Below are 27,478 nucleotides of genomic sequence, written 5' to 3'. Positions count from 1 at the left end.
CCCACCCTCCCGCACTCGCCCGGGAGCCCTGCCTCCGCCGGCTGCTCCAGCCGTTTTCCCCTTCCCAGCGTTTCCCCGCGCGTCCTGAGCACCGCGGCGACACCATGTTGGGCATGATCAAGAACTCGCTGTTCGGGAGCGTGGAGACTTGGCCTTGGCAGGTCCTGAGCAAAGGGGACAAGGTAGGCCCACAGGGCTGTTGAGGACCGGAAAGGGGGCTCTGCTGGGAGGAGGGGGGACAGAGACAGGATGGGTTTGAGGGGAGAATCCCAGCTTAACGAGATGGGCTGCGCCTGTTGAATGTACGGGTCCATTTATACATTACAAACATTCTGAATGTTTGTGTGCTGCGAGGTCTTCGGTTGCAGGAAGGACTGAAAAAGTGCTTATCTTTAAGAAGCTCCCAAACCGTCCTTGGTGGAGAGCGGAGTTTAAAAGAACAAGATCCGTGCCGCGTGGAGGTAACTGTGGAAGGCCAGGAGCACCTAGCAAGGAGCAGTCCAATTCTGCCAGTGGGTGACGGTGAGGCCTTCGCAGAGGAAGTGCCTTCAGCTGGGCCTCGGGGCTATGCAGGAATGCTCAGGAATGAAAAGAGCCTGTGCAAAGGCTCAGAGCTGTGAAATGGCTTGTTGGTCAATGGAACTCCCAGAACTGGGCGCCTAGAATACAGAATGAGTGAGGCATCAAAGCAGTTTTCCCCCAAACTGACATCAGAGCTCACCCAGGCAGATTGGACTCCTCCCTGAAAACAAGGAATCTGCCACTGGGTGATAAGCTCCTTGAAGCCAGGTACTTTGTGCTCCTCCTGGCTGGATACTGAGCTCCCCACCCAGTGCTTCTTTTGTTAAAAAACCATGTTGTCTGGGCAGCCAAGGCCAGGTACCCATTACACAATCATCACACAAAACCCTCAACTAGAGTCTGGACTGTCTAAGCAGCTAAGAGCCAGAGGCCTGTGCCTTTGTCTTTATCTGTCTCTTTACTCATATGTAGAATGAGCAGTTTAGATCTATCAAAGGTGACCTTTTCAGATGCCTACAAGCAGCCAGGCATGTGATGAAAATGGGTGACAGACTGAGGCAAGCTGAGGCTAACTGGAGTGAGAACTCAAGTTCCCATCTACAAAGAGTGATTCCAGGCAGTTGTCATGCAGTGGTAAAGAAGCCACCTGCCAGTGCAGGAGATGCAGGAAACGTGGGTTCGATCCCTGGGCCGGGAAGATTCCCTGGAGGAGGAAATGCAACCCACTCCAGTATTCTCGCCTGGAGAGAATCCCATGGACAGAAGAGCCTCATGGGCTACAGTCCGTGGGGCTGGAGAGTCGGCCACAACTGAGTGACTGAGCACACACGTCATGCATCGATGTGAACCAGAGTTGCCAGGTTTTTAAGGAAAACCAGCAATCCAGACTCTTGTGTGTGAAATCTCTAGATATAAAATTTATTCATTCAACAAATAACGGTTTGTTAAGTGCCAAGTGAGGGTCAGTTACTCTTATAGGCAGCAGGGTAAAATAGTGAACAAAACTGGAAAAAATCCCTGTCCTCGTGGAGTTTCTGTTTTAGTAACTAATGAACAATTAAATGTCAAGTATTTCATGTATTGGGTGGTGATCAGTACTGTGATCAAAAAAAAAAAAGCAGAGAAGGGGAGGAAGTACTACTAGAGAGTGTTAGGCTGAGGCTGTAGTTGGAATAGGGCAACTGTGTCAGTTTTAACTGTTACAAATGTTTGTAAACACTGCAGATCAGGTGGGCAGGAGGAGGTGTCTATGATGGGATGTCGCCCTTGTGCACACGCATGTGTGGACTCAGCCCAGTGACCTCCAGGGTCCTTGTTGGCCTTGACACTGAAGAATCCGCCTGTTACTTAAACCTCGCAGAGAACTTTCCTTTCTGTAAAAGACTTGGGCCCACTTTGTCTTTGGGGTACAGGATTATTTGCAATGCAGGCTGAGGGTTTGGTCTCCTGGGAGAAAGGACTAGAAGGAGCCAGGAGGATGGGAAGAAGGGAGAGACCAGGGTATTTCTCGTCTCCTCCACCCTATGAGGTCTCTGGAACCAGGAGCTTCTCTGGATCTCCACCTCTTGCTGGCCGGGTTACCATGGTTCTAGTTTTCCCCACATGACCCAGGTATCTGAGCTCAGGTAACAGATCACCCTCCCTCCACAGCCCTGTAGGGCGCTTGCAAACCTCTGGGTTGCTTCACTCTTCCCTGCTGGGCTTCTCAGCTCTTTTGCGAAGTTGTTCAGTCGTGTCCGACTCTTTGCAACCCCGTGGGCTGTAGCCCACCAGGCTCTTCTGTCCATGGGATTCTCCAGACAAGAATACTGGAGTGGGTTGCTGTGCCCTCCTCCAGAGGATCATCCCTATCTAGGGCTCGAACCTGCCTCTCTTACATGTCCTGCATTGGCAGGCTGGTTTTCTTCACCACTAGCACCACCTGAGAAGCCCCTTTCAGCTCTTTTAGTATCTGTGAAGTCAATTCCTTGAGTCAAGGTGCCTCTGTTCAAAAGTCTTTTTCCTTATTAGCCACTTCTCAGTACAGAGTCACCTGCCACTGATTTGTTGTCTCCAGGCATAAATGCACCTCCCTGATAAGCATCTTTTCTCAACATTTGGTAAGAATATGGGGCCAGTTTGCAGCAACATGGGTATACCTAGAGATTACCATACTGAGTGAAGTAAGTCAGACAGAGGAGAAATATCATATGACATCCCTTATATGTGGAACCTAAAAGGAAATGATACAAATGAACTTACAAAACAGAAAGAGACTCTCACAGACTTAGAGAACGAACTTATGGTTGCCTGGGAGAAGGATGAGGAGGAGGAATAGTTAGAGGGTCCTGGATGGATATGTACAGACTCTGCCATATTTAAAATGGGTAACCAAAAAATAAATAAATAAAAATAAAATAAAATGGATAACCAACAAGGGCCTACTGTATAGCACAGGGAGCTCTGCTCAGTGTTATGTGGCAGCCTGGAGGGGAGTTTGGGGAGAATGGATACGTGTATGTGTGTGGCTGAGTCCCTTCCATTCACCTGAAACTATCACAGTGTTGTTAATTGGCTATACCCCAATAGAAAATAAGAAGTTTGAATTATGGGGCCATACAGGGTATTATTACCAAGCCGAAGCAAATCATTTAACCCGAATGAACCTCAGTTCCTGCAGCTTAGAAGGGGTATCAATATATCTCCTCCATCCACTCCCAGAGTTGATAGAAATCTTACATTTTTTTTGAGAAACATGAAAATGACTTATAAACTAAAACACCCGACAAATGTAGTGATATTGTTATGTCAGAACTCAGCTCAACTCCGCTTTCACTAGCTGCGTGGTCCTGAGTAGCTTAACCTCTCTGATGCTGATGAGGGAGCAAAAATAATTCACGTCTTATTGAAATTTAAATGAGAACCACTTATAAATTGTGCAACAGAATACCTAGCACTTGATTGTTAGCTCTCCCTTTCTTACAGGTAATTTGGGGTAAGTTTCTTAACCTCTCAGGCTCAGCTGGTAAAGAATCCGTCTGCAATGCAGGAGACCTGGGTTCGATCCCTGGGTTGGGAAGATCCCCTGGAGATGGAAAAGGCTACCCACTCCAGTATCCTGGCCTGGAGAATTCCATGGACTGTATAGTCGATGGGGTTGCAAAGAGTCAGACACAGCTGAGCGACTTTTCACTTCACTTTGCTTAACCTCTCAACCTCTCTGAACCCTCAAATTCCTCAACTGTAAGATGAGAATGACAGTGCCTTGTGTGGCAATTAAACATTCAAAGACTCTTAAAACCCTTTTAAAAGATATATACACTTTCAGGGTGTTATTATTGTGAAGAGAATCTTTTTCTGAAATGATCTCTCCTCGGAAAGAGTCTTAAGTCAGAAACTGTTGTCCACTGTCCTGGGTCAATGGATGGAGCGCATGGTATGCACCAAGTAGCTTGAGGTTAGGTTCAGCCAGATGTTCAGGGCTGATTCCAGGTACCTGCTGGGCGCACAGGCTGCTGCAGACCTTATCAGGTGCCTTCTGCATTGCCTGGAGGGGGAGAAGGACGCACAGCTCTCTGTGTGGAGTTGGGTGGGACTTGTGGGTTCTCAGTGCAGGACTGATATTACTAAGGGATATCTTTATGGGATTTGTTTCCAGCCTGTGCACAAGGGTTAGGACCCCACTGCCTGGCTCGGAACCCTGGCTCCACTTCTTGCCACTATATCTTGGGCACCTTGCTTAACCTCACGTGCTCCAGCTTCATCTGAAAATGAAGATAAGAACATTTCACTGGGTGGTTGGAGAGTTGAATGAATGGATCCACATAAAATGTGTCAAATAATACAGGGCACATAGAAAGTACTCAGCTTGATCCTCATTATCATTATTGTTATTCCCTTGTAATGAGAAAGCTGTCTTCCACAATCCGTGTGTATACCCACCAGATCAAGTGGCAAGGGGGAAAAACAGCCTTGCAGAGGACTTTGCAAATCTCATAGCAAGAGGCATTCTTACAACATCTCTGTCTGGGGCTTGACTATGGTTCCCACTGAATGTTGAAAACTGGTGTTTGTGGCCACTGGCTGAAATCCTCATCAAGTATCTGGGAGCATGAGCTAGCTGAATGTGGGGCCAGGAAGGGTCATTATTTTGTTCCATGTAGCAAGGAAATGCACTCAAGGTGTTAAATTTGAAAATCAAATATGCTAACAGTGTTAACTTAGGTGCTTTATTTTCTGCAGAAATAGAGAGAACCTATTTAAATTGAGCTCCCTGGAGAACAAGAGTAGTTGGATAATAACCCATCTCTCAAACCTGAATTTTCGTAGTGATCCAGCAGTTCAGATGAGAAGTTGCAGGCGTAGATGCTGTGAAAACAGAGGGTACCTGTTGGAGAACCTCCTTCAGACAGTGTGATGCAGCCTTCCTCCAAGACGTATATAGTTAGGCTAGGGTCTCATCTCTCTAGTCATCTATGGTTGCCGAATTCCTTGTCGTTAGAGTAAAGCCAGGTTTCACCCCACGGCCTCCTTTCCCACAAATCCTTATAGAGACCCTGCTGTATATATGAAAGACATGGTCCTCGATGCTGAGATATAACACTGGTAAACAATGTAGACAGTCCCTGACCCCGTGGGGCTTATGGTTGCCAGTAGAGATTAAACAGGTTATTATTCCATTACAATTTCCACTGTAATTATATTCCAATGTTGTTCAGTTGCTAAGTCATGTTGGACTCTTTGTGACCCCACAGACTGCAGCACGCCAGGCTTCCCTGTCCTTCACCATCTCCTGGAGTTTGCTCAAATTATGTCCATTGAGTGGGTGATGCCATCTAACCGTCTCATCCTCTGTCTCTGCCTTCTGCTTTTGCCTTCGATCTTTCTCAACGTCAGGGTCTTTTCCAATGAGTCAAATCCCCTTCAGGGATCAGAGCCTTGTCATGGCAAAGGGGCTTGCGTAACTCAGTGTAACTCATATTACATCAGATATCGGTTTTGTGCTTCTGTCAGTATTTTTCTTTCCCGTGTTTTTCCCCTATGAATTCATCTGGAACATTTCCGATTACAGGGTTTAAATGTCCCGTACATTAGTCTTCTTGCCTCAATGGCCTAACATTTTCACTCTAACAAAAACAATGTTCCACAAATTTCAGGTATAGTATGAATTCTTTAGACAATAAAACAATACATGGGAAGGGCTACACAAACATGTTTGACGTTTCTGAGAATAGTACCATGTGAAAACCCTGATATTTTTCTTTACCTGAAATTACAAAGTTTATAGTGATTAACTGTGAAGCAGCAAAACACCTCTAAAGCAGCAAAACACCTCTGTTAATAGTGAGGGAATGGCAGTAAAGCTGGTTAATATAAATCTTCTATTGAAATCCTATGTACCCCATTTCCTAACTCTACAAAAATACCCATAATCTTCCATGTTGTTTAAAGAAAGGGAAACAGTGGACAAATAGCAGCAAGGAAATAGCAATAATGAAAACCCTCTCAACCACGGAGCAAGTAAATAGAAGCAGTATATCTACTTCTAAATCTAAATGCCTCTACTCTTTTCTATTCTAGAACATTATAATCTTTTAAGCAAGCAGCCGAGCTATGCCTGTTGCCTTTTCCTTTATGATCTGATGTTTATGGTCGTATCCTGAGCCAGAGCAATCATGAGCATTTCCAAATAGGCTTGGACTTTTCCAGGGAGGCCTGATCACTATATGTTACATTTCCAAAAATGAATACAAAGCCCAACAACAGTAAGACAGAAAGAGGAAAGAGACATACCGGGCCTCCAGGACAACCCCGAGGGGAAGAGTTGCCTTGGAGGTTCCTCTCTCATCCCATGACCTTATCACGGTCTGGGTACGTCCCGGTGATTCTTGAGGGGACCTATCGGGTCCCCGGGGCAGCCCCGTGTGAGGAAGAGCTGCCTTGCAGGTTCCTCTCTCGTCCCATGACCTTGTCACGGACTGGGCGCATCCTGGTCCCATGAGCTTGTCACGGACTGGGCGCATCCCGGCAGCTCCCAGCACCATTCCAGTATTCTTGCTGTGAGAACTCCAAGAACAGTATGAAAAGGCAAAATATCATGGGGCACCTGTTTTAAACTGGGATCCTCTCTGAGGAAGTGACTTTTAGGTTGAGACCTGTTGGATGAGTAGGAGTTCATCACGCAGAGATAGGAAGGGAACCCCCAGGCAGAGAGAGAGGCAGGTACAGAGACTCTGAGGCAGGAATGACCAAGACATTGACAAAAATAGCAGAAGGCCAATGAGGAGGTGCTCTGGTGTGGCTGCCAAGGTAGGTAGACACTTCGGTGGTGCCTGAGCCATCACAGGAAAGAGCTTGGTGAATGACAGCTTTTGGGTGGGGATTCATGAACATGATTTATATAGAATGCTCTGTATACATTCCCTGGGGTTTCCCAGGTGGTGTAGGTGGCAAAGAATCCGCCTGCAATGCAGGAGACTCAGGAGACTTGGGTTCGATCTCTGGGTCAGGAAGATCTGGAGGACCACATGGCAACCCACTCCAGTGTTCTTGCCTGGAGAATCCCATGGACAGAGGAATCTGGCAGGCTGCAGTCCTTGGGGTTGCATAGAGTCAGACACGACTGAGCACACAGCAGCACAAATATACATTCCCTGGGCAACACATCCTCTTTCACAGCTTTGGTTACCCCTCTGCTGATGCGTCCCAACTGAGCCAGGCCCTGGCTGAACTCCGGACCTGTTTGTCCAACTGTACAGTGGACTGCTTGCTTGTAATAAGAGGCAAATGAACTGATGGATTTGTAAGCACCCTTCCAGCTCTTACTGGAGAGAGCTGGTCATTGGTTTCTTCATTTGCAAGAGAAGGAACTGAATTGAAAGACTTTTGATGCCCTTGATCTGAGTTTGACACGGGCCTACAAGTGTCTGTCAGAAATGCCTACCTCTGTACCTAAAGAGAGAGGCTGAAAAACACTCACTTCATCCCTCATGGAGCTTGCAGCCTTGTGACAAGTGTTAGACCACTGAGTGGAAGTCACTCAGTCGTGTCTGACTCTTTGTGACCCCGTGGACTTATACAATCCATGGAATCCTCTAGGCCAGAATACTGGAGTGGGTAGCCTTTCCCTTCTCCAGTGGATCTTCCCGACCCAGGAATCGTACCGGGGTCTCCTGCATTGCAGGCGGATTCTTTATCAACTGAGCTGTCAGGGAAGCCCCTAGACCAGAGTCTGGGGATTTAAATTCTGGTTCCTAGTTTCAGACACTTAGCAGCTTTATGTTGTTCAGTCACTAAGTCATGTCCGACTCTTTGTGACCCCATGGACTGCAGCACACCAAGCTTCCCTGTCCATCACCAACTTGCGGAGCTTGCTCAAACTCAGGTCCATCGAGTTGGTGATGCCATCCAACCATCTCATCCTCTCTCGCACCCTTCTCCTGCCTTCAATCTTTCCCAGCATCAGGGTCTTTTCCAAGGAGTCAGTTCTTTGCATTAGGTGGCCAAAGTATTGGAGTTTCAGCTTCAACATCAGTCCTTCCAATGAACACCCAGGACTGATCTCCTTTAGGATGGACTGGTTGGATCTCCTTGCAGTCCAAGGGACTCTCAAGAGTCTTCCCCAACACCATAGTTCAAAAACATCAATTTTTCGGTGCTCAGCTTTCTTTATAGTACAACTCTCACATCCAGACATGACTACTGGAAAAGCCATAGCTTTGACTAGGCTGACTTTGTCAGCAAAGTAATGTCTCTGCTTTTTAATATGCTATCTAGGTTGGTCAGAGCTTTTCTTCCAAGGAACAAGTATCTTTTAATTTCATGGCTACAGTCACCATCTGCAGTGATTTTGGAGCCCAAGAAAATAAAGTCGGCCACTGTTTCCATTGTTCCCCCATCTATTTGCCTTGAAGTGATGGGACCATATGCCATTATCTTCATTTTTTTGAATGTTGAGTTTTAAGCCAGCTTTTTCACTCTCTTTCACTTTCATCAGAGGCTCTTTAGTTCTTCACTTTCTGCCATAAGTGTGGTGTCATCTGCGTATCTGAGGTTATTGACATTTCTCCCAGAAATCTTGATTCCAGCTTGTGTTTCATCCAAAAGGGAAGGCTGGGAGAGATAAATTAGGAGTCTGGGATTAACATAGAAACATTACTATATGTATTAAATAGATAACCAACAAGGATCCAGTGTATAGCACAGGGAACTGTACTTAATATTTTGTAATAATTTACAAGGGAAAAGAATTTGAAAAAGAATATATGTCTGAATCATTTTGCTGTACTCTTGAAACTAACACAACATTGTAAATTGACTATACTCCAATTAAAAAAAGGAAAGGCATGTATCATCATGCATCCAATCCGTAAGGGTAAAGTGTTATTTTGTGAAACTTTGCTTCAGACATGTATGTCCATGATAGGCCATGATGTAAAAATGTATTTCTTGTTCTGGATTGTGGGTTTTTAAGTTTGAAAGTACTGCTTTACTGTATGTTCGGGAATGCAAAATTATATCGTGTTTGTTTGTGTGTGTACTGTCATGTCTGACTCTTTGCATCCCCATGGACTGTAGCCCACCAGGCTCTTCTGTCCATGGGATTCTGCAGACAAGAATACTGGAGTGAGTTGTCATTTCCTTCTCCAGGGGTTGAACCGATATCTTATGTCTCCTGCACTGGCAGGCACATTCTTTACCACCAGGGAAGCCCAATATCATAATGAGACGTCAAAGGACAAGGAGGAGGAAGAGGGCTGGAGGAGAGCTGTGTGGGTCTGTAGGGTAAAGGTAATGACTTTAGGACAGAGTCGATGCAGGAGGAGATCACTGCCAAGGAGGAAGGTTTGAAGGGGAAGTGACAGGGCCGCCGATTTCTCAGGGGATGTGCTTAGTGAGATGGGCTGGGAAGAGGAGTCATGATTGGGAGTACAGTGCGAACAGAACTACTCTGACTCTTCTTGAAAGGCAGTCCTGCTACTAGATTGAGGCTAATCTCGGGGCCTCAGAGTTTTGTGGGCTTGTCATTGTAGTTGTTTCCTCCTTTGCCATTTTGATTTCTCTTTTCCTGCGTGCATGTGTGCTCAGTCGCAAAGTCATATCCAACTATTTGTGACCCCATGGATATAGCATGCCAGGCTCCTCTGTTCATGGAATTATCCTGGCTAGAAAACTTGGAGTGGGTTGCCATTTCCTCCTCCAGGGATCTTCCCAACCCAGAGATCAAACCCTGGTCTCCTGTGGCTCCTGCATTGGTCGGCAGCTTCTTTACCCCTGAGCCACCTGGGAAGTCCTCTCTTTTCCTAGATCTCTCATTATTCAGATGTTGGAGCTCTTGGCTTGATCCTTTTCCTTCTCTATTTTCTACATCTTTGCCTTTTTACTTGATTTTCTAGAATATTTCCTTCAATTTTATCTTCCAACCTTTCTGCCAGATTTTTCCTCCTCTGTTATATTTTTAATTTCCCAGAGCTCTTTGATCTCAGACCATTCTGTTTTTACAGCATTCTGGGGCTGTTCTGGGTGGTTTGGGATGTAATATCTTGTTATTTCTCTGAGAATGTTGATTATATGAAGTTGTTTCATGTTCTTGATAAGGCATGTTGTAAAAGTATTTCTTGTTATGGATTGTGATTTTCTTTTTAAGTTTGAAGGCACAACTTTACAATGTGGCAAAGGGTGAAACAAACCAATACAACACCAATCACACAAAACTCTGAGGCCCCAAGACTAGCCTCAATCTAGTAGCAGGGCCGTAATTCAGGAAGAATCAGAGTAATTCAGTTCACACTGTACTCCCAGACGTGACTCCTCTTCCCAGTCCGTCTCACTAAGCAACACCCCCGTGCCCCTGAGAAATCAGCTGCCCTGTCACTTCCTCCCAAATCCTTCCTCCTTGGCAGCAATCCCTTCTCTGCTGTCTCTAGGTCTGTAAGAACTCTTAAGAGTCTATTTCTTATGGTCCTTCATACTCCGGCCTGTCTCTTCCACTGTCACCAGGGTTAGGCTCATCATGTAAAGCTCCTTAGCAGTTTGGGCCTCTTGTAACTGGACTTTTACTCCTTGTAGGGGCTTCCCTGGTGGCTCAGATGATAAAGAATCTGCCTGCAATGTGGGAGACCTAGGATCGATCTCTGAGTCAGGAAGATCCCCTGGAGAGAGGAATGGCTACCCACACCAGTTTTCTTGTCTGGAGAATTCCCTGGACAGAGGCTACAGTCCACTGGGTCACAAAGAGTCAGACACGACTGAGCGACTAACACTTTCAGAGTCCTCACAGGTTGCTCCCTCACACCTCTTCAGCGCTGTGTCTTCTCTGCCTCCAGGGAGATGTCTCCTACGAGGAGAGGGCCTGTGAAGGCGGGAAGTTTGCCACAGTGGAAGTGACAGATAAGCCTGTGGATGAGGCTCTGAGGGAGGCAATGCCGAAAGTCATGAAGTATGTGGGAGGCTCCAATGATAAGGGTGAGTGTCCCTGAGGGATGGGCTCTGGTCACCTGGGCCAGGGCTGCCGTCTCACGTCATCGATGGAAAACACAGGAAGGGACCCCACGACGCCTGTCACCACCTGTTTGAGTGAAGTGAGACCTTGCTGTACTGTGTGGGCAGGGAGGCTCTGGGGAGACCCCCTGACTTCATGCCCACTCACTAGCCCTGAGTTCATGCTTCTCTCCCCGCTATGAAGACACACGCTTTGTTTGTTCGTTTGTTATTTTTTAACCTTACAGTGCTTATCTTTGGATTGGTGGACTGGGTAAGGTGTGTCCATGGTAAGCCAGGCCACAGAACAAAGCTGACCTCCGACTTGAGACCTCTGCTCCCAGGCTGAAAATCTCGAGTCAGCCCCCTAGTCGCTCAGATTCTATGGGGTTCTGAAGATCAGTGAGTGATGAGTGTGGCTGGTCCCCAGCTCTGTTCTGGCAAATCGAGAGCCTGAGAATTCTTAAACACTCGACAGTCCATGGGGATTCCCTGGCGGTCCAGTGCTCTCACTGCTGGGGTCCAAGGTTTGATCCCTGGGCAGGGAACTAAGATCCTACAAGCCACGTGGCACGGTCTAATAATAATAATAATAAGACTTGGTAGTCCATGCTGGCTGTCTCCCTGTTTTTATGATAAAATGAGAGGCCTGAAGTTTCAGTGTACCTGTTTGCATGTAAACCATATTTAAATAGGACTTTAACACTTAAGGGCTTCCCTTGTGGCTCAGCTGGGAAAGAATCCACCCGCAATTTCGATCCCTGGGTTGGGAAGATCCCCTGGAGAAGGAAAAGGCTACCCACTCACGTATTCTGGCCTGGAGAATTCCATGGACTGTATAGTCCATGGGGTCACAAAGTGTCGGACACGACTGAGTGACTTTCTTAAGCTCTCTAACTTGGTCTGCACTTTAGAATCAGTACAAACCCAAAATGGTTCAGAATACAAGATGAAAAAAAATGTATTTCATATTTAGGATATATCTCAAGTTGATAAATGAGAAAGAAGATCGTATCAAGCTTAGTAATATTTGTTAGAACCAAAGAAATCAGGCTTTGGACATAACTCGACCAGTAGGAGGTCACAAAGAAGTCTTTCCCTTCTTAGCACTGTCATAAATTTTCTTCAGAAGAATATGTGTGTAAAAATTACAAACTCATCAAACATTTTTGAAAATAATAAAACAGCACCCCAGTCCATCTTTTCTAATGTAATCATTGTCATCTTTGAATGTATTTTTAGGGCTTTTTAATAGGTTTTTGTGTGTATGTGTGTGTGTAATAAAGTTTTATTAAAGTATAAAGGAGATAGAGAAAGCTTCTGACATGGGCATCAGAAGGGGGCAAAAGAGTACCCCCTTTGCTAGTGTTAGCAATGGAGTTATATACTCTTCAATGAATCCAAAGAATGTCTGGAGGTTGTAAAGACCTCACCAGACCTACTCCCATAATTTACATTTTAAGATAACAGAATTAGCCAGAGGGTTTAATCCAAAGACTGTCCTCAGGCAGGATACATTATTGTTATATAATCCTAAGGAATGTAGAGGAAAAAAAGTAAAAAAGTTTGTCCTTTCTTCCTCCTTGAATACCCCAGACCTCTCTCTCCTTGGGGACCCCTAGACTTCTTATCACCCTGCCTAGGAAATGACTCTCTCATTCCCCCCTTTTCTTTTAGGAGAATTATGTTGCCTAGGGAAAAGGGGCGTCCTCATTCCATAACTGCTTCTGAGCTGACAGGGGGCGTTGTCCCTAAATTGGTGAAGCAACATATTCTCCTAATCCTCATAGTGAGGATGTCTGATCCAGGGGCTCCAAGTAATAGTTGGAGGAGGCTGTGGCACTCATAGGAGCTCGGACAACTATTTGTAAATTAAAAGCTTTTAGACGGTTAGAAAACCCCATTATACAGTTACAGATGTAAGGCAAAATAGTCATTAAACCAAGTTAACATCAAAATGAAAAGTCACATTATGTCCATAGTTACATCAGTCCATCTTAAGGTTGTTAGATGTCATCAGTTTAAGAAGAGGCATCACATGCGATTGTTGAAGGTATTTGCAGACTTGGAGAAAGTCCTTTCCTTGAAGTGGAGATGTTCACCATGGGACGCCTTTCACGGATGAAGAAGGGAGTGGTCCACAGACCCAGCAGTTAAACCGATTGTGGAATGCAGCATAGGAGTGAGCCCAGTACAGGAAGGCATTGTCTTGAGGATCAGACAGCAGACTCAGGATTTCTGGAGTCAGCAGAAGTAGGCTCACATAGATTATCAGGCCCATCTTGTCCTGAAGGATCCTATTTTTAATAGGTTTTTAAAATGTAATCATAATAGCATCTTCCCTGGTGGCTCAGATGGTAAAGGGTCTGCCCACAATGCAGGAGACCCAGGTTCAATCCCTGGGTCGGGAAGATCCCCTGGAGTAGGAAATAGCAGCCCACTCCAGTATGCTTGTCTGGAGAATTCCCTAGACAGAGGAGCCTGATGGGCTACAGTCCATGGGGTTGCAAAGAGTCGGGCATGACTGAGCGAGTCACACACAATATGTAATCATAGTGTTTGTGCAATATATCCTGTTTCTGTTCCTTATTTCATAATTATTTTCCATTGTAGCTAACTGGTCCTAAGCATGACTATTCATAGCTAAGTTGTATTGCATCATGTGCCTATAATTTACTTAGACATATTCCTCTTTTGAACATTTATATAAATCCCAATTTTTCACAATTATAAATTCTGCTGCAAGGAAAATCCTATTCCCTAAATAGCCTTTTTCATATTGTAGATTATTTCATTAAAATCAGCAATTATGACTTCTCTGGTAGTCTAGTGGTTAAGAATCCGCTTCCACTTGCCAGCAGGCAAGTGGGGTGCCGTGGGGCAACTAAGCCCATGCACCACAGCTACTGCAGCTCGTGTGCCCAGAGCCCAGGCTCTGCAGCAAGAGAAGCCACTGCAGTGAGAAGCCCGAGCATCGCCACTAGAGAGTAGCCCCCACTCTCTGCAACTAGAGAAAGCCCATGCACAGCAATGAAGACCCAACACAGCCAAAAATGAAAAATTAAATAAAATTTTAAAATATATAAAATCAGCAATTAGACAGGAAGTACTCTGTTGTGTTTAGACACTAAGTTGTGTCCGACTCTTTTGCGACCCCGTGGACTGTAGCCCACCAGGCTCCTCTGTCCATGGAATTTCCCAGGCAAGAGTATTGGATTGGGCTGCCGGGGTATCTTCTCCAGGTACCTTCTCCAGGGTATCTTCCTGACCCAGGGGTCAAACATGCATCTCCTGCATTGGCAGGTGGATTCTTTACCACTGTATCACCTGGGAAGTAATTAGACACTGATATATTTACAGTCTTGATATATATTGCTAAATAATTTTTTCCAGACAAGTTTGAATCACTACCTCTAGTATGTACAATTAAGAGTCACTTTATATGTGTGTGGTGATACACACTAATGCCTGAAATGCCTATTACAAATTTCAAGAACAGCAAATATTGTCTTGAAAGAATGAGACCAGCAGATGGTCCATGGGCCTGAGCAGGTTCTGTCTCTAACACCCATGTCTTTCTGTGCGGTTTTATGTTTTCAGGACTCGGAATGGGGATGACAGTTCCTATTTCCTTTGCTGTGTTCCCCAGTGACGATGGGGACCTACAGAAGAAACTAAAAGTCTGGTTCCGGATTCCAAACAAGTTTCAAAGTGACCCGCCAGCTCCCAGCGATGACAGCATTAAGATCGAAGACAGGGAAGGCATCACTGTCTATTCCACGTAAGGAGACAATTCTTTGGGCATCCAAGGGTAGCACTTGATTTTCATAATCACTTCTTGAATCATCTGCCATGAACATTTGCATTTAAATTATTTTTTTTCCAGTTTTAAGCTGTAATTGATACATAATGTTGCATTAAAGTGTACAACATAATGCTTTGATTACATAGTTATGAAATGATTACCAATGGAAGTTAGCATCTTTCATTTGACAAAATTCCAAATCTTTTTCCTGAGATGAGAAATTTTAACTCTCTTAGTAACTTTCAAATATGTAATGCAACATACAGTGTTGTTAACTCTAGTCATTTTGCTGTACCTTACATCCCCAAAACAGATTTATCTTATAGCAGGATGTTTCTACCTTTTGTCCACCTTTACCCATATCTCCCACCCCCTCACCTCCCCACCCTATGGCAATCACCAGTCTGTTCTGTATCTATGAGTTCAGATTTTTTTAATTCCACATATAAGTGAGATAATACAGTATTCCCCTATCTCTGTCTGTCCTATTTCATTTAGCATGATGCCTTCAAAGTTAATCCATGTCATCACAGATGGCAAGTTTTCCTTCTTTTTATGGCTGAATAATATTTCATTGTATGTATATTCCACATCTTCTTTATCCATTCATCTGTCTGTGGACTCTTAGGTTATTTCTACATCTTGGCTATTGGTAAACTGGTGCTCCTGTGAACATAGGGGTGCCTTTGTCTCTTCAAGTTAGTGGTTTCATTTCCTTCAGATATATACCCAGAAGTGGAATTGCTGGATCATGTGGTTTTTATTTTTCATTTTTTTGAGGAACTTCCATACTGTTTTCCATAATGGCTGCACCAATTTACATTCCCACCAGCTTTATACAAGGATTCCCTTTTCTCCACACTTGTTACTTCTTGTCTTTTTCATAGTAGCCATTCTAACAAGTGTGAAGTGACATTTCCTTGTGGCTTTGATTTGCATTTCCCTGCTGACTAGTGATGTTGAACACCTAATTATATACCTTTTGCCCATTTGTATGTCTTCTTTGGAAAAATGGCTCTTCAGATCCTCCGCCCGTTTTTTTAATTAGATTGTTTGGAGTTTTTCAGTCTCAAGTTATAGGAGTTTTTAACATATATTACATATATATGACTTGCAAATAGTTTCTCCCATTTAACAGTTTGCCTTTTTCCTTTGCTGTGCAGAACCTTTTTAGTTTGAAGTAGTCTCACTTGTTTAGTTTTGCTTTTGTTGCCTGTGTTTTTGGTGTCCAACACAAAAAAAAAAAATCATTGTCAAGACTAGTGTCAAGGAGGCTACCCTCTATGGTTTCTTCTAGGAATTTTACAGTTTCAGGTCTTATGTTCAAGTCTTTTATCCACCTTGAGTTGATTTTTGTGTATGGTGTAAAATAGTGGTCCAGGGACTTGCCTGGTGGTCCGTGCTCTCGATGCTTCCATTGCAGGGAACATGGGTTTGATCCCTAATGGGGGAACTAAGATTCCACATGCCACACAGTGTGGGCAAAAGTTTTTTAAAAAAAAAAGATAGTGGTCCATTTTCAGTATTTTATATTTGACTGTCCAGTTTTCCCAACACCATTTATTAAAGACACTGTCCTTTCCCCGTTGTACATTCTCAGCTCTTTTGTTAAAAATTAGTTGACCATATATGCATGGGTTTATTTTGGGGCATTCTATTCTGGTCCGTTGATCTATGCATCTGTTTTTATGTATCATATTGTTTTGATTATGATAGCTCTGTAACATAGCTTGAAAGTAGGAAATGTTATGCCTTCAGCTTTGTTCGTCTTTCTCCAGATTCAGGGTCTTTTGTGGTTCCATACAAATTTTAAGATTTTTTTCTACTTCTGTTTTAAAAAAAAAAAATTCCATTGGAATTTTGATAGGGATTGCATTTAATCTGTAGATTGCTTTGAGTAGTATGGACACTTGAACAATATTAGTCCTTATCCATGAACCTTTTGTCTTCTCCAGATTTTCAGATTAATGTTTTATAGTTTTGGGTGTAAAAATCTTTCACTTCCTTGGTGAAATTTATTCCTGGTTATTTTGTTCTTTTTGATGCAATTGTAAATGGGATTGTTGCTTAACTTCTCTTTCTAAACTCATATTATTGGTGAATTAAGTAAGAAACGCTGAGTACCAACAGTTTCTCTCAGAATTTCTTCAGCCTACAGCACACAAACATTTGCATTGTATCTAAGTAAACGCCTTTATGTGCTGTGTGTGTGCGCTCAGTTGCTCAATTGTGTCTGACTCTTTATAACCCCATGGACTATAGCCCACGAGGGTCATCTGTTCATGGAATTTCCCAGGCAAAGAATACTGGAGTGGATTGCCATTTTCTTCTCCAGGGAATCTTTCTGACCCAGGGATCAAACCCATGTTTCTTGTGTCTCCTGCATTAGCAGGCAAATTCTTTACCACTGTGCTTGCCACCTGGGAAGCCCAAGTAAATGCCTTTGCATGTTGCCAAATTGATTTGGATATAGAGAATATCCTCCCAACCCCAGCTGAAGCTGGACACCTACATTAGCCACAGCAGAATTCTGGAAGAATCAGAATATCTAGGTCAATCTGTAGTTTGGGGTCATGAATACCTGGGGAGCATAAAGGGCTAGAGATATCTCTAGCCCCCCTTGAATTCCCCACATTCCCCTTGAATGCCAGAAGGGCAGGGAGTGTTATTCATGGTCTGTGGGCTTTTAGCAGGGCACACATGCATCCTATTGTTCTAGTGCTGTTTCCAGGGCCTCACGTGGGGTCCAGGTCCCTTGACTGTAGAGAACAACAGGTGCACGTGTTTTCATCATTTTATTCTTTAGGCCTCAGCCTCTCCTAAGAAGTCAAGTCTCTTCTGGATAGTCAGGGACTTCCCATTTGTTAAAATCCTCCTGTGTGACAGGCGTGAAACCATGGAGAGATGAGCGAGACCAGAAGCTTCACCAGGGTTCTGCTCTAGAACAACCTCATGAAAAATATACAAATAATCTCCCACTGGACAGTTTTTGTCCACTCCTGGGGTCTCCAAACTTAGTTACTTTTATCTGCACTGCTCCAGCTCCACCCACAAGGGTGCAGCTTTCAACACAGCTGCTGCGGCTGCTAAGTCACTTCAGTTGTGTCCGACTCTGTGCGACCCCATCGACGGCAGCCCACAAGGCTCCCCCGTCCCTGGGATCCTCCAGGCAAGAACACTGGAGTGGGTTCCCATTTCCTTCTGCAATGCATGAAAGTGAAAGGTGAAAGTGAAGTCGCTCAGTCGTGTCCGACCCCTTGCGACCCCATGGACTGCAGCCCACCAGGCTCCGCAGGCTAATGCCGACAGTGTAAGCTTGGCTGCCCTGGGCTGTCCTAGACTGGGTGACGCAGAGCCCCCCAGAGGACGCTATGTGCACTGCAGCTGGGCGGCTGGAACTGGAGCCGCCAACTCCCACTGCAGTCCTCATTCAGACTTTCCAGCCTTCACTGCAGAGGCTGCAGAGAAAGCAAACTCTACTTGGAGCATGTCAAGACTGTCTTTTCACAGGGCAGGGAGTAAGGTAGGGAGGCGGGGTGCCTGTTGTGCAAAATTTAGGGAGGCGCTCACTCTCACCGTTGTCTAGTACATATAGGGTAGGCCCTGAGAGTGAAAGAAAAGTGAAAGTGTTCATCACTCAGTCGTGTCTGACTCTTTGTGAACCCATGGACTGTAGCCCCTCCAGGCTCCTCTGTCCATGGGATTTCCCAGGCAAGAATACTGGAGTGGGTTGCCATTTCCTACTCCAGGGGATCTTCCCAACCCAGGGATCAAACCCAAGTCTCCTACATTGCAAGCGGATTCCTTATTAACTGAGACACCAGGGAAGCCCCTTAGTAGCCAGAATACTTCAGTAAAGAGAACCTTCCCTCATCTACTGTTTGGTTTCCCTAAGACAAAGTCATAGAGAGAAGGCCAGATACCTTCTCTTTAGCTTGATGCCTTCTCTTTATCAGTTTCCAGAATAATGACTTCTTTTCTTAACATCCTCCAAAGGGGAGATAGTGTTGATCTCTGTTTTCTGAGTATCAATATAAATATATGAATTCAAACATAATTGATGTGTTTCAATTGTTTGCAGTTATTATTCTCATTGATGCTCAAATTGTCCCATCTTTGGCCAGTGAGAGCCTCTTCACTGGCCATGGTCAGTTGGTTGGTTGGTCCTTTTGGTTTCTTGGTCCTTTTGACATGACCCTGGTAATCTCCAGTAGCTTCCTTGGTTATTGGTAGGACAAGATATTTTAAGCACACATCTTAACATTTCTTGCTCTAGAGCTGAAATTAGCCATTTCGCCAAGGAACGCTGCTACCCTATGGTGGAAAAGGGTCTCTCTTTAAAAGGTACTTTTCAAGCCAGGTCTGTGGAAGTTTCCTTTACTGCAATTTAAACGAACTTCTCTCTTCTAAACAGAGGAGAATGTCTAGCATATCTTGGTGAATTTTTTTTTAACTTGTTTATTATGTCTGATAGACTTTCTTGGATTTCATTCCCTGGGTTGGGAAGATCTCCTGAAGAAGGGAATTGCACCCCCACTGCAGTATTTTTGCCTGGAAAATCCCATGGACAGAGGAACCTGGCAGGCTACAGTCCATGGGGTCGCAAAGAGTCGAACCCGGCTTAGCAACTAACATTTTGACTTTATCTTTGATGCTTTTAGTATCTGATCATTCCTCCACTTGCCACTTGGTGTCACTGCATAGTCAAGTGTGCATTTAAAAGTACCCTTCTGTGGAAGGCAGTTAATAACAATAGCCGAAGGTACAAGTCCTGTTTCACATACACATGGGTGCCCACTCACTTCAGTCATGTCAGATTTTTTGTGACCCTGTGAACTATATAGCCTTCCAGGCTCCTCTGTCCATGGGATTCTCCAGGCAAGAATACTGAAGTGGATTGCCATGCCCTCATGGGAGGGATCGAACCTGCGTCTCCTTCAGCTCCTGCATTGGGCAGGCGGGTTCTATACCCCTAGTGCCACCCAGGGCACCCTTCAAATACACAGTGCATCCTTAACTCAGTCTTCCTGTTTTGTGACCTTGTGATGTCCATTGATTAGTAGTAGGTACTGCAGATGCTTTTTAAATGAATAGAAGTCTATGAGGAATTAAGAGTTAACAGCTGTCCCTCTGGTCTTTTACAGACTGGTGCTTACAAGGGGCTTCGGTCATCCATTTCCAGGTGGATGAACCCAAATCAACAGGGCCAGTGCTGCTGCCTTTTGTCCCAAGTTTCCTGGGAGGTTTCGCCAAGTAAACCTCCTCTGTGCCGTGTGTGCTGTGTTCAATTGCTTGAGTCGCTTCTGATTCTTTTCCACCCAAAGGACTATAGCCCGCCAGGCTCCTCTGCCCATTGATTCTCCAGACAAGAATAGTGGACTGGGTTGCCGTGCTCTCCTCCAGGGGGTCTTCTCCACCCAAGGATCGAACCTGCGTCTCTTACTTCTCCTGCATTGGCAGCCAGGTTCTTTACCACTAGTGCCACCTGGGAAGCCCCCAAATCCTCATGCCCTGATGGAACTCAGATTCCCTCCCACTGGGTTCTGTGTTCTGCCTTCCTAGAGGTCCCCTCCATCCTCCCCATCCCGTTCAGATCCATCCTGACTGCTCCGTCTTCGCATCAGTAGCTGGCCGAGTCCTCGTCACCCCCTGCTGTGCGTTCCCCTCCATCCTTATGACCACGGTCTTCATCATCTCTTGCCTGAACTGTTGCAAGGCCTCTTGAACATTTCTAGTTCTCCCACTTTTCCTGCCTCTTCTGACTTGTCCGTTTGTCTCCTCCGGCCCTAAAGGTAAGGACCACCCATGGCACTACCGCCCCCTGCTGTTCGACTCTGGAAGCGAGCCTCGCCTGCCTCTGCCTGGGGCACACCCAGAGGTTGGGACCAAGCCCAGAGTAGCAGTAAAACCAGACGGGAGAGGGATAGGCTTTGGGTTGGGTCCCCAAAGCTTCCACCAGGCAGTGAATCCTTCGGAGTAAAGAGCCTTGTCGTGGCACATGCTGTCTTCTACAACACAGCCCCACTCCAGGGTTCCACCTGGCCTCAGAGCATCCCATCCCCACCTCCCAAAGCCCACTTAAACACACACGTACAACACCCACGACCAGACCTTCACTCACTGACCCAGCACCTCTCGGCCCCTCCCCAGTCTCTGCTCATTGCCAGCAACACAAGAGATGCTCCAGCAGTAACAGCTTGATGTCACATCCTCCTTAGCCTCCTCCCCTTCACGTTCTAAGTGGGAACCAATCACTCCTTGTTCCTTGCCCCGAGAGCATTCTGTATGTACCTCCATCCTAATCTTTTCTCCTGCCCTGCGTAATTCTTCTGTTTCTGTCCTGACCACTACAGTTGGACCTCGCTGGGGCAGAAAGACGTCCCCATCATCTTTCCGGCTCTCTGTTGTCAAGTGTGTATTTCCTGTTCAGTGATGCTCAACTTGTTAAGCCTGGTTCCGTCTGACTGAATGGAATGCCATGCGGTGTTACGCTTCTTTCCCATTGACATGGAATTACCAGCTCTTTGTCTTAGGCGTCTCTTGCCTAGCACAGGAGCTCCCTGCATAGCAGACTCTCCGCAAATCTGTGCCGACCTGTAGATTATGAAAGTTCTAGACCACGCCGAATGGTCAGGCTCAGAGTCGTTCCATTTCTCCTCTTCCTCACTGCACTGCCTGAAAGATAGCACTTGATCATTTTTTGAACTTTGGACCAAAGCGTCCATCTGCTAGCCTGCCTTCATCCCCCTCCACCCCAACCCTTCCACACCTTTTAGTCAGTTCCTTTTGTATATCTGGAATCCGGGGTGTGTGTTTTCTTTCTCGGTTCCCATGGCAACCAAATTCTTGGGAATACTGAACTCTGACGTTGAGTAAGATTAAAAAAAGACAGCCCTGGAGGTGAGCAGCTTTGAAGATGGAGACTTAGACTCTTGTTAACAGACTTGTATACAGTCTAATGTATAGACTACTCATTTATTTCTTTTGAGGAGCTCAAAGAGCTTATGAACATTCCTCAACAGGCGCAAACATGCCCGTGGACTTGGAAAATGGGGCCCCACATGGTTATCTTCCAAGTGCAGCATGGAAGCTGAGCTCTGAGGAGTGAGGCAGCCAGAGCTAGGCCTCCTTCACATCTTACGGCTCTGGGCCTGGAAGAGTTTGTGTCCTGGCTCATTTGCATGGTTCTGTGATGGAGGTTTGGGAGGGATGGTTAGAATGAAGGCAGGGACACACATGGATCTTTCTGCAGCTCATTCAGCTTTGTTTCCTTGATGAAGCAAGAGGGAGATTTTCATTCTCGTTATGAGCATCTCAGTCGGCCTGGGAATAAATAGCGAGAGTCAAGGGTTTTTATTCCAGTAATGAATGGAAGAATCCCTGAATGATGACGTTCTCCACACCACTCTGGTGGGTCTCCCTGGACTCAGACGGCTCCTTCTCAGTGGCCTTTTCTGAGTCCTCATCCTCTTCCCACCACCTGGGGACTAGGATTCCCGAGAGCAGCGCGCCTGTTTGCTCCCCACCTGGCGTCGTCTGCCTCTTGGCCGTGACCACAGCCAGCACTCACTCACGGGTGATGCCCAGATGCCAGTGTCTGTCACTGGACCCGTCTCTTTCTCCAGTTATTTCTCTGACTCCAGTTCTTTCCAGAGTCTGAGATTTCACAATGCCCTCCACGCACTTAGGGGCACAGTGACTGCTGCATGAATGTGGTTCATTTATAGAGAGACCTTCATATTAACATGTCCCAAACCAGATGATGAACCCACCCACCCCTCCTCTCCAATGGGACTCTTCGGAATTCCTCTTCTGTTTGGCGGCATCCATTTCCATTCAGAGACTTAACTGGAAGCCCTCGAGAATCCTCCCTTCTCCCCACCCCACCCTCGCCCTGGCCTCCCCACCCTCCAACTCACCTCCCAAACTTGCCTTTGTCCAGGCTTTGATTGTCTCACATTTGGCTGTTCCTAGCCTCCGTGTCTCCCTTCCCGATCCCTCTACCACCTCCAGAGGGGTTTCTTCAAACTATAGTCTGATGATGGCTGTCCCTTAACCTTTTTTTTTGGTTGGGGGGGGGGGGGGGCACATGTTGTGGCATGCAGGAGCTTAGTTCACTGACCAGGGATCAAACCCATGCCCCTGCAGTGGAAGCACAATTCTTAACCACTGGACCATCGGGGAAGTGCCTAGACCCTTAACTTTAAAACCCCTTGCTGAGTCCATCTTTGTATCTAAGGTCAGGCTCAGAGTCCTTAGCCTGCCCTTCAGCGTGACCCTAGTCAATCCACTTCCTTTGAATTCCCACCACTGTGCTGTTAGTAGGTGCTTCAGATTTTATTCTACAAGTTAGTGAATATGGAGGCCAACAGATTCAGTGCCCTCATCTTTAGGTCTATCAGCCCAAAGACAACAACTTTGATTGTTTATCGCAAATTTGTTCATTTAGCCAAGGGGTCTGATATATGTGTTAGGTCAGAATATGCTGGTGGACAAAGAGTGACCAGGATCACTGCCCCCTGGGGCATGAGTCTCCCTACCACGGAACTCAGACCGTAAACAGTGAATAATTTATATACCATGTTAGAATAAATTATATAGTATTCAATATGTTAGAAGGTGAGAAGTGCTGAATAAAGAAAAGGATAAAAGAGAAGGAAGGAAGAAATAGAAGGAGGAAGGGTAAGGAAAGAATGGGGAAAGGGAATGCTATTAGACGATAAAAAGTATTTTGCGAGGAGGTCTCACTGAGAAAATGAGATTGTCATTTGAACCAGGTCTTCATTATTAGGCCCTGGGTTCTGGATCTTACTTTTAATTGCTATCCTGTCCCTCACCTTGGGAGTCAGGGAATTGAACAACTGTTCTGAGTGGACTATGAAGTACAATGACAACAATACCTGCTGTTTGTTGTGAGTTTCCTCTGTGATGGGCATGAGGCTGAGTCGTTTGCAGGGTCTTCTCGTCTGTCATCTTCACAACAGTCTTCTGAGAGTGACACCCTCATCCCTACTGAGCAGATGAAGGACCAGAAGGCTAGAGACATTAAAGCACTTGTCCAAGACCAGGAGCTAGACAGACAGTAGAAGAGCTGGGATGTGAGCCCACAGTTAGCCATTTTGCCTCCAGCTGATGAATGAAGAAGGTTAAGGACCAACCACTGCTTTGGATGTTTCTAGAAACCAGTAGCTTAAAGAGTCAACATTGTCCATTTTCATAGAAAACAGCTCAGTATCAATATGTGAGAGGGAGCCGCAGAGGCACTAAATTCCTGCCCCCCGCCCCATTCAGCATTTGATTGGTTGCAGACTGGTGGTCCTCAGTCTATAGACATTCTTTGAAAATAAGCCCAGTATCTTACAGGCTTTTATTGCCAAACCAGTACCTCCTTAATATTCACCCTCTGTCTCCTCATCCAGTTTTATCTCACTGGAGCCTCAGTGAAGCTAGAACTCACCTTTCTCCATCAGCCTTACACTCTTTCTTGCATAGACTTGAAGAACTAACCGTCACGTCTCCCAAATTGGTCTCAGCCCTGTGTTCTGTAGCTGTTATCTAGACACTGGAATAACCAGCTCCTTCAAGATGAAATCCTGGGTATTTGCAGATCAATAGCCCTGTGATGTATGTGCTGAATACTTAGCAAGCCTGACTAACCGCTCATAAAAGAGCAAAGCGTGAGTCAGAGAACCCCACCAAAAATAATGCATTTGGTCGAATCTTGGCTTGGTGTGGATTCAGGCCTTTGAGTCATAAAGCTCATTAGAAATGGGGATGTCCTTGACTCTAATAAAGATTTTAGTGCAGCCCAGATTTAGAGTGGTATATTTAGGGGAGGTCACAGGATGAATTTTTGGAGCAGAGGCAATGACGTAAGGAGAGAGTCATAGTCTTGAAATGACAAGCTTTATTGTTTCTCTGTCTCCACCTTCTGCCATCAAGAGAAATGCCTGATTTAGGAAAATTCTCTTTACTTATTAGAAAATGAAGGCTTTCCTGATTTGAACAGGAGAAGGGGTTCATTGAATCTTCCCTGGTAGCTCAGATGGCAAAGAATCTGCCCTCAATGCAGGAGACCCAGGTTCAATCACTGGGTCGGGAAGATCCCCTGGAGTAGGAAATGGCAACCCGCTTCAGTATGCTTGCCTGGAGAATTCCGTAGACAGAGGAGCCTGGTGGGCTACCGTCCATGGAGTTGCAAAGAGTCAGACATGACTGAGCAACTAACACACACACACAAGGATTTATTGGGCTTCCCAGGTGGCGCTAGTGGTAAAGAACCCACCTGCCAAAGCAGGAGACATAAAAGACACGGGAATCAGAAAGATCCCCTAGAGGAGAGTATGGCAGCCCATTTCAGTATTCTTGCCTGGAGAATCTCATGGACAGAGGAGCCTGGTGGGCTTCAGTCCATGAGGTCGCAAAGTCAGACATGACTGAGCGACTTAGCATGCATGCATGCAGGGATTTATTACAAGTGATTTCTTGGCGCATGCTTCAAGCTTGCCTTGGAGCCCTCCCAGGGCTTCCTCGGGTCCCTGTCTTTGGCTGCTCTGTATTTTAACAAAGCTGCTACTTGTCCCAGCTGCGATGTGTGAGAAACCAGTGTTCCATCTTCACCCTAACACCGTGGTCCTCCCCCATCCCCTCCACCTCTCCCCCCACCCCCACCCCAGCTGGAGACAGAGAAGCAGCTGGGGCAGCAGAGGGAGCTAGAGAAAACAATGAAGACTTGGCCTTGGGAAAAGTTGGCCTCCCCTCTCTTGGGGAAATTTCAGGAAGGGAAGGGAAGCTCGCCTTTAGTACAGTACTGGTTCCATGAACCCCGCCATTACCAAAATCCAAGAATGCTCGAGTGCCTTATATAAAATGGCATATAATCTGCATACATCCTTCTGTATACTTTAAATCATCTCTAGATTACTTACAATGCCTGTCACTGTAAATGCTATGTAAATAGTTGATGTGTGTCATTGTGCTCAGTCACTCAGTCGTGTCTGACTCTGAACCTATGGACAGACTGTAGCCCACCAGGCTCCTCTGTCCATGGGATTCTCTAGGCAGGAATACTGGAGTGTTTTGCCACTTCCTCCTCCAGGGGATCTTCCCAGGCCCGGGGATCAAACTCTTGTCTCCTGAGTCTCCTGCATTGCAGGGGGATCCTTTACCACTGAGCCACCAAATAGTTGATGGGCAGGTGGCAAATTGAAAGTTTTGCTTTTTGACACTTTCTGGAAGGTTTTTTTTTTCCCCTAAATATTTTCAATCTGCCATTGATGGAGTCTGCAGGCCCAGAACCCACCAATGCAGAGGGCCAATGGTACTGTGTTTCAGGTTCTACATAGTTTTTTTATACCCGTGATTGTAGTTAATGTTCATAATCAATTGGAAGGAAATGGAAACATACCCCAATTTTGGTTTTCAGGTGTCACTAGTGGTAAAGAACATGCCTGCCAATGCAGGAGACATAAGAGACTCAGATTCAGTCCCTGGGTCAGGAAGATCCCCTGAAGGAAGAAATAGTAGAGAAGCCTGGCGGGCTACAGTCCATGGTGTTGCAGAGAGTTGTACATGACTAATGTGACTTAGCATGCATGCACCCAAATTTTACACAAGATGCTCTGAGGCTCAGTGAGCTTCAGTCCACCCCAGTAGGAAGGGGCAGATGCGAAATCTTACTACTATAGCCTGCTTGTTGTAAATAAGAGTGATGAGTGACTTTTTTGGAAAAAAAATCCCCCCTCTCCCCGGGACTCTGCCCTTTGTTAACCTGCAGCTTGCTCTGTGTCCCCAGGCAGTTTGGCGGTTATGCCAAGGCAGCTGATTACGCTGCCCAAGCCGCCCAGCTGCGCTCCGCCCTGGAGGGCACAGCAACGTACCAGACGGACTTCTACTTCTGCACCGGGTATGACCCTCCCATGAAGCCCTACGGACGTCGCAACGAGGTCTGGCTGGTAAAGAGCAGTGGATGAGTCATTGGCTGAACCCGAGCTCCCCGGGTGCCTGCATCTGTGCCCACTTCCCCTGGGAGGAAGCAGTGCCCCTGTGCCGCTCCAGCAGAACCAACTTCCCTTCAGAGCCAGTCACTGCCAATTTCCTGAGATAAGCACCGTCCAGATGCTGAGGCTCTGTTTCTCTTGGTGGAAAATAATGTACCCACAATACACATGTGTCCTTATAATTGACTTATAGACAATTCAGTGGTAGGCCAGAAAAACCCAGCAGCATTTTTCCAGCTCTCTGGATCCCCTAAAAACAGATTTTTAAAAATCATGAAAACTGTATTTTTGTTAATCCACGAAGAAGTGTGATTTACGTGTGATCTTTCATATGTAATTCTTAGAAGAGCTTTCTTTAAAAAGAAACCAAAAATAAAGATGTTTGACTTAAAACAGCTGAAACAAATCCTGTTGTTGTTTAGTCACTTTCTCTTCTATCCCCAAAAACCCCAAACAGTGGAGCATCATCAAATGACGAAGGGAGGACTTTTCAGTCTCCTGTTCCATGGTGAGGACACAGGTAATGGGATGGTGTCAAACAGTGAATTAAGAAAAGATAGGGACAGGAACCAAGGAAATATTAATAGGTTGTATATCTTCATTCTGGATTAAATAGTGAAAAATAGGACAGAGACCAAGGTGGCTGACTGTCAACCTGTGGACTAGTAAAGCAATCTTTTTCCCAACTTCAATC

General features: G+C 45.7%; 1 protein-coding gene and 1 long non-coding RNA gene across 2 annotated transcripts; one reads left to right on the top strand and one right to left on the bottom strand.

Moving 5' to 3' along the window:
• HEBP1 (heme binding protein 1) lies at positions 1–27,190 on the top strand. The gene is made up of 4 exons (XM_043882030.1): positions 1–182; positions 10,827–10,965; positions 14,581–14,761; positions 26,580–27,190. The coding sequence occupies exons 1-4, from the start codon at positions 105–107 to the stop codon at positions 26,755–26,757; spliced, it is 576 nt and encodes a 191-aa protein (XP_043737965.1). The 5' UTR covers positions 1–104; the 3' UTR covers positions 26,758–27,190.
• LOC122680535 lies at positions 21,975–24,351 on the bottom strand. Its single transcript, XR_006336711.1, has 3 exons — positions 24,243–24,351; positions 23,686–23,856; positions 21,975–22,108 (listed from the first exon to the last, which is right to left on the bottom strand). It is a non-coding gene; the product is annotated as an uncharacterized LOC122680535 (long non-coding RNA).
• Positions 27,191–27,478: the final 288 nt, after the last annotated feature.

Source organism: Cervus elaphus, chromosome 22 (genome assembly GCF_910594005.1).
Source record: "Cervus elaphus chromosome 22, mCerEla1.1, whole genome shotgun sequence".
NCBI lineage: Eukaryota > Metazoa > Chordata > Mammalia > Artiodactyla > Cervidae > Cervus > Cervus elaphus.
The sequence above is the reverse complement of the archived record's forward strand: the minus strand, read 5'-3'. Positions and strand labels throughout refer to the sequence as shown.

What these genes read in the sequence shown, in the direction of transcription:
- HEBP1 (XM_043882030.1), top strand. Translation starts at nt 105, where the DNA reads ATGTTGGGCATGATCAAGAACTCGCTGTTCGGGAGCGTGGAGACTTGG. An exon ending in GGGAGGCTCCAATGATAAGG is followed by an intron (nt 10,966 to 14,580) that starts GTGAGTGTCCCT and finishes TTATGTTTTCAG; the next exon opens with GACTCGGAATGGGGATGACA. An exon ending in GGCATCACTGTCTATTCCAC is followed by an intron (nt 14,762 to 26,579) that starts GTAAGGAGACAA and finishes CTGTGTCCCCAG; the next exon opens with GCAGTTTGGCGGTTATGCCA.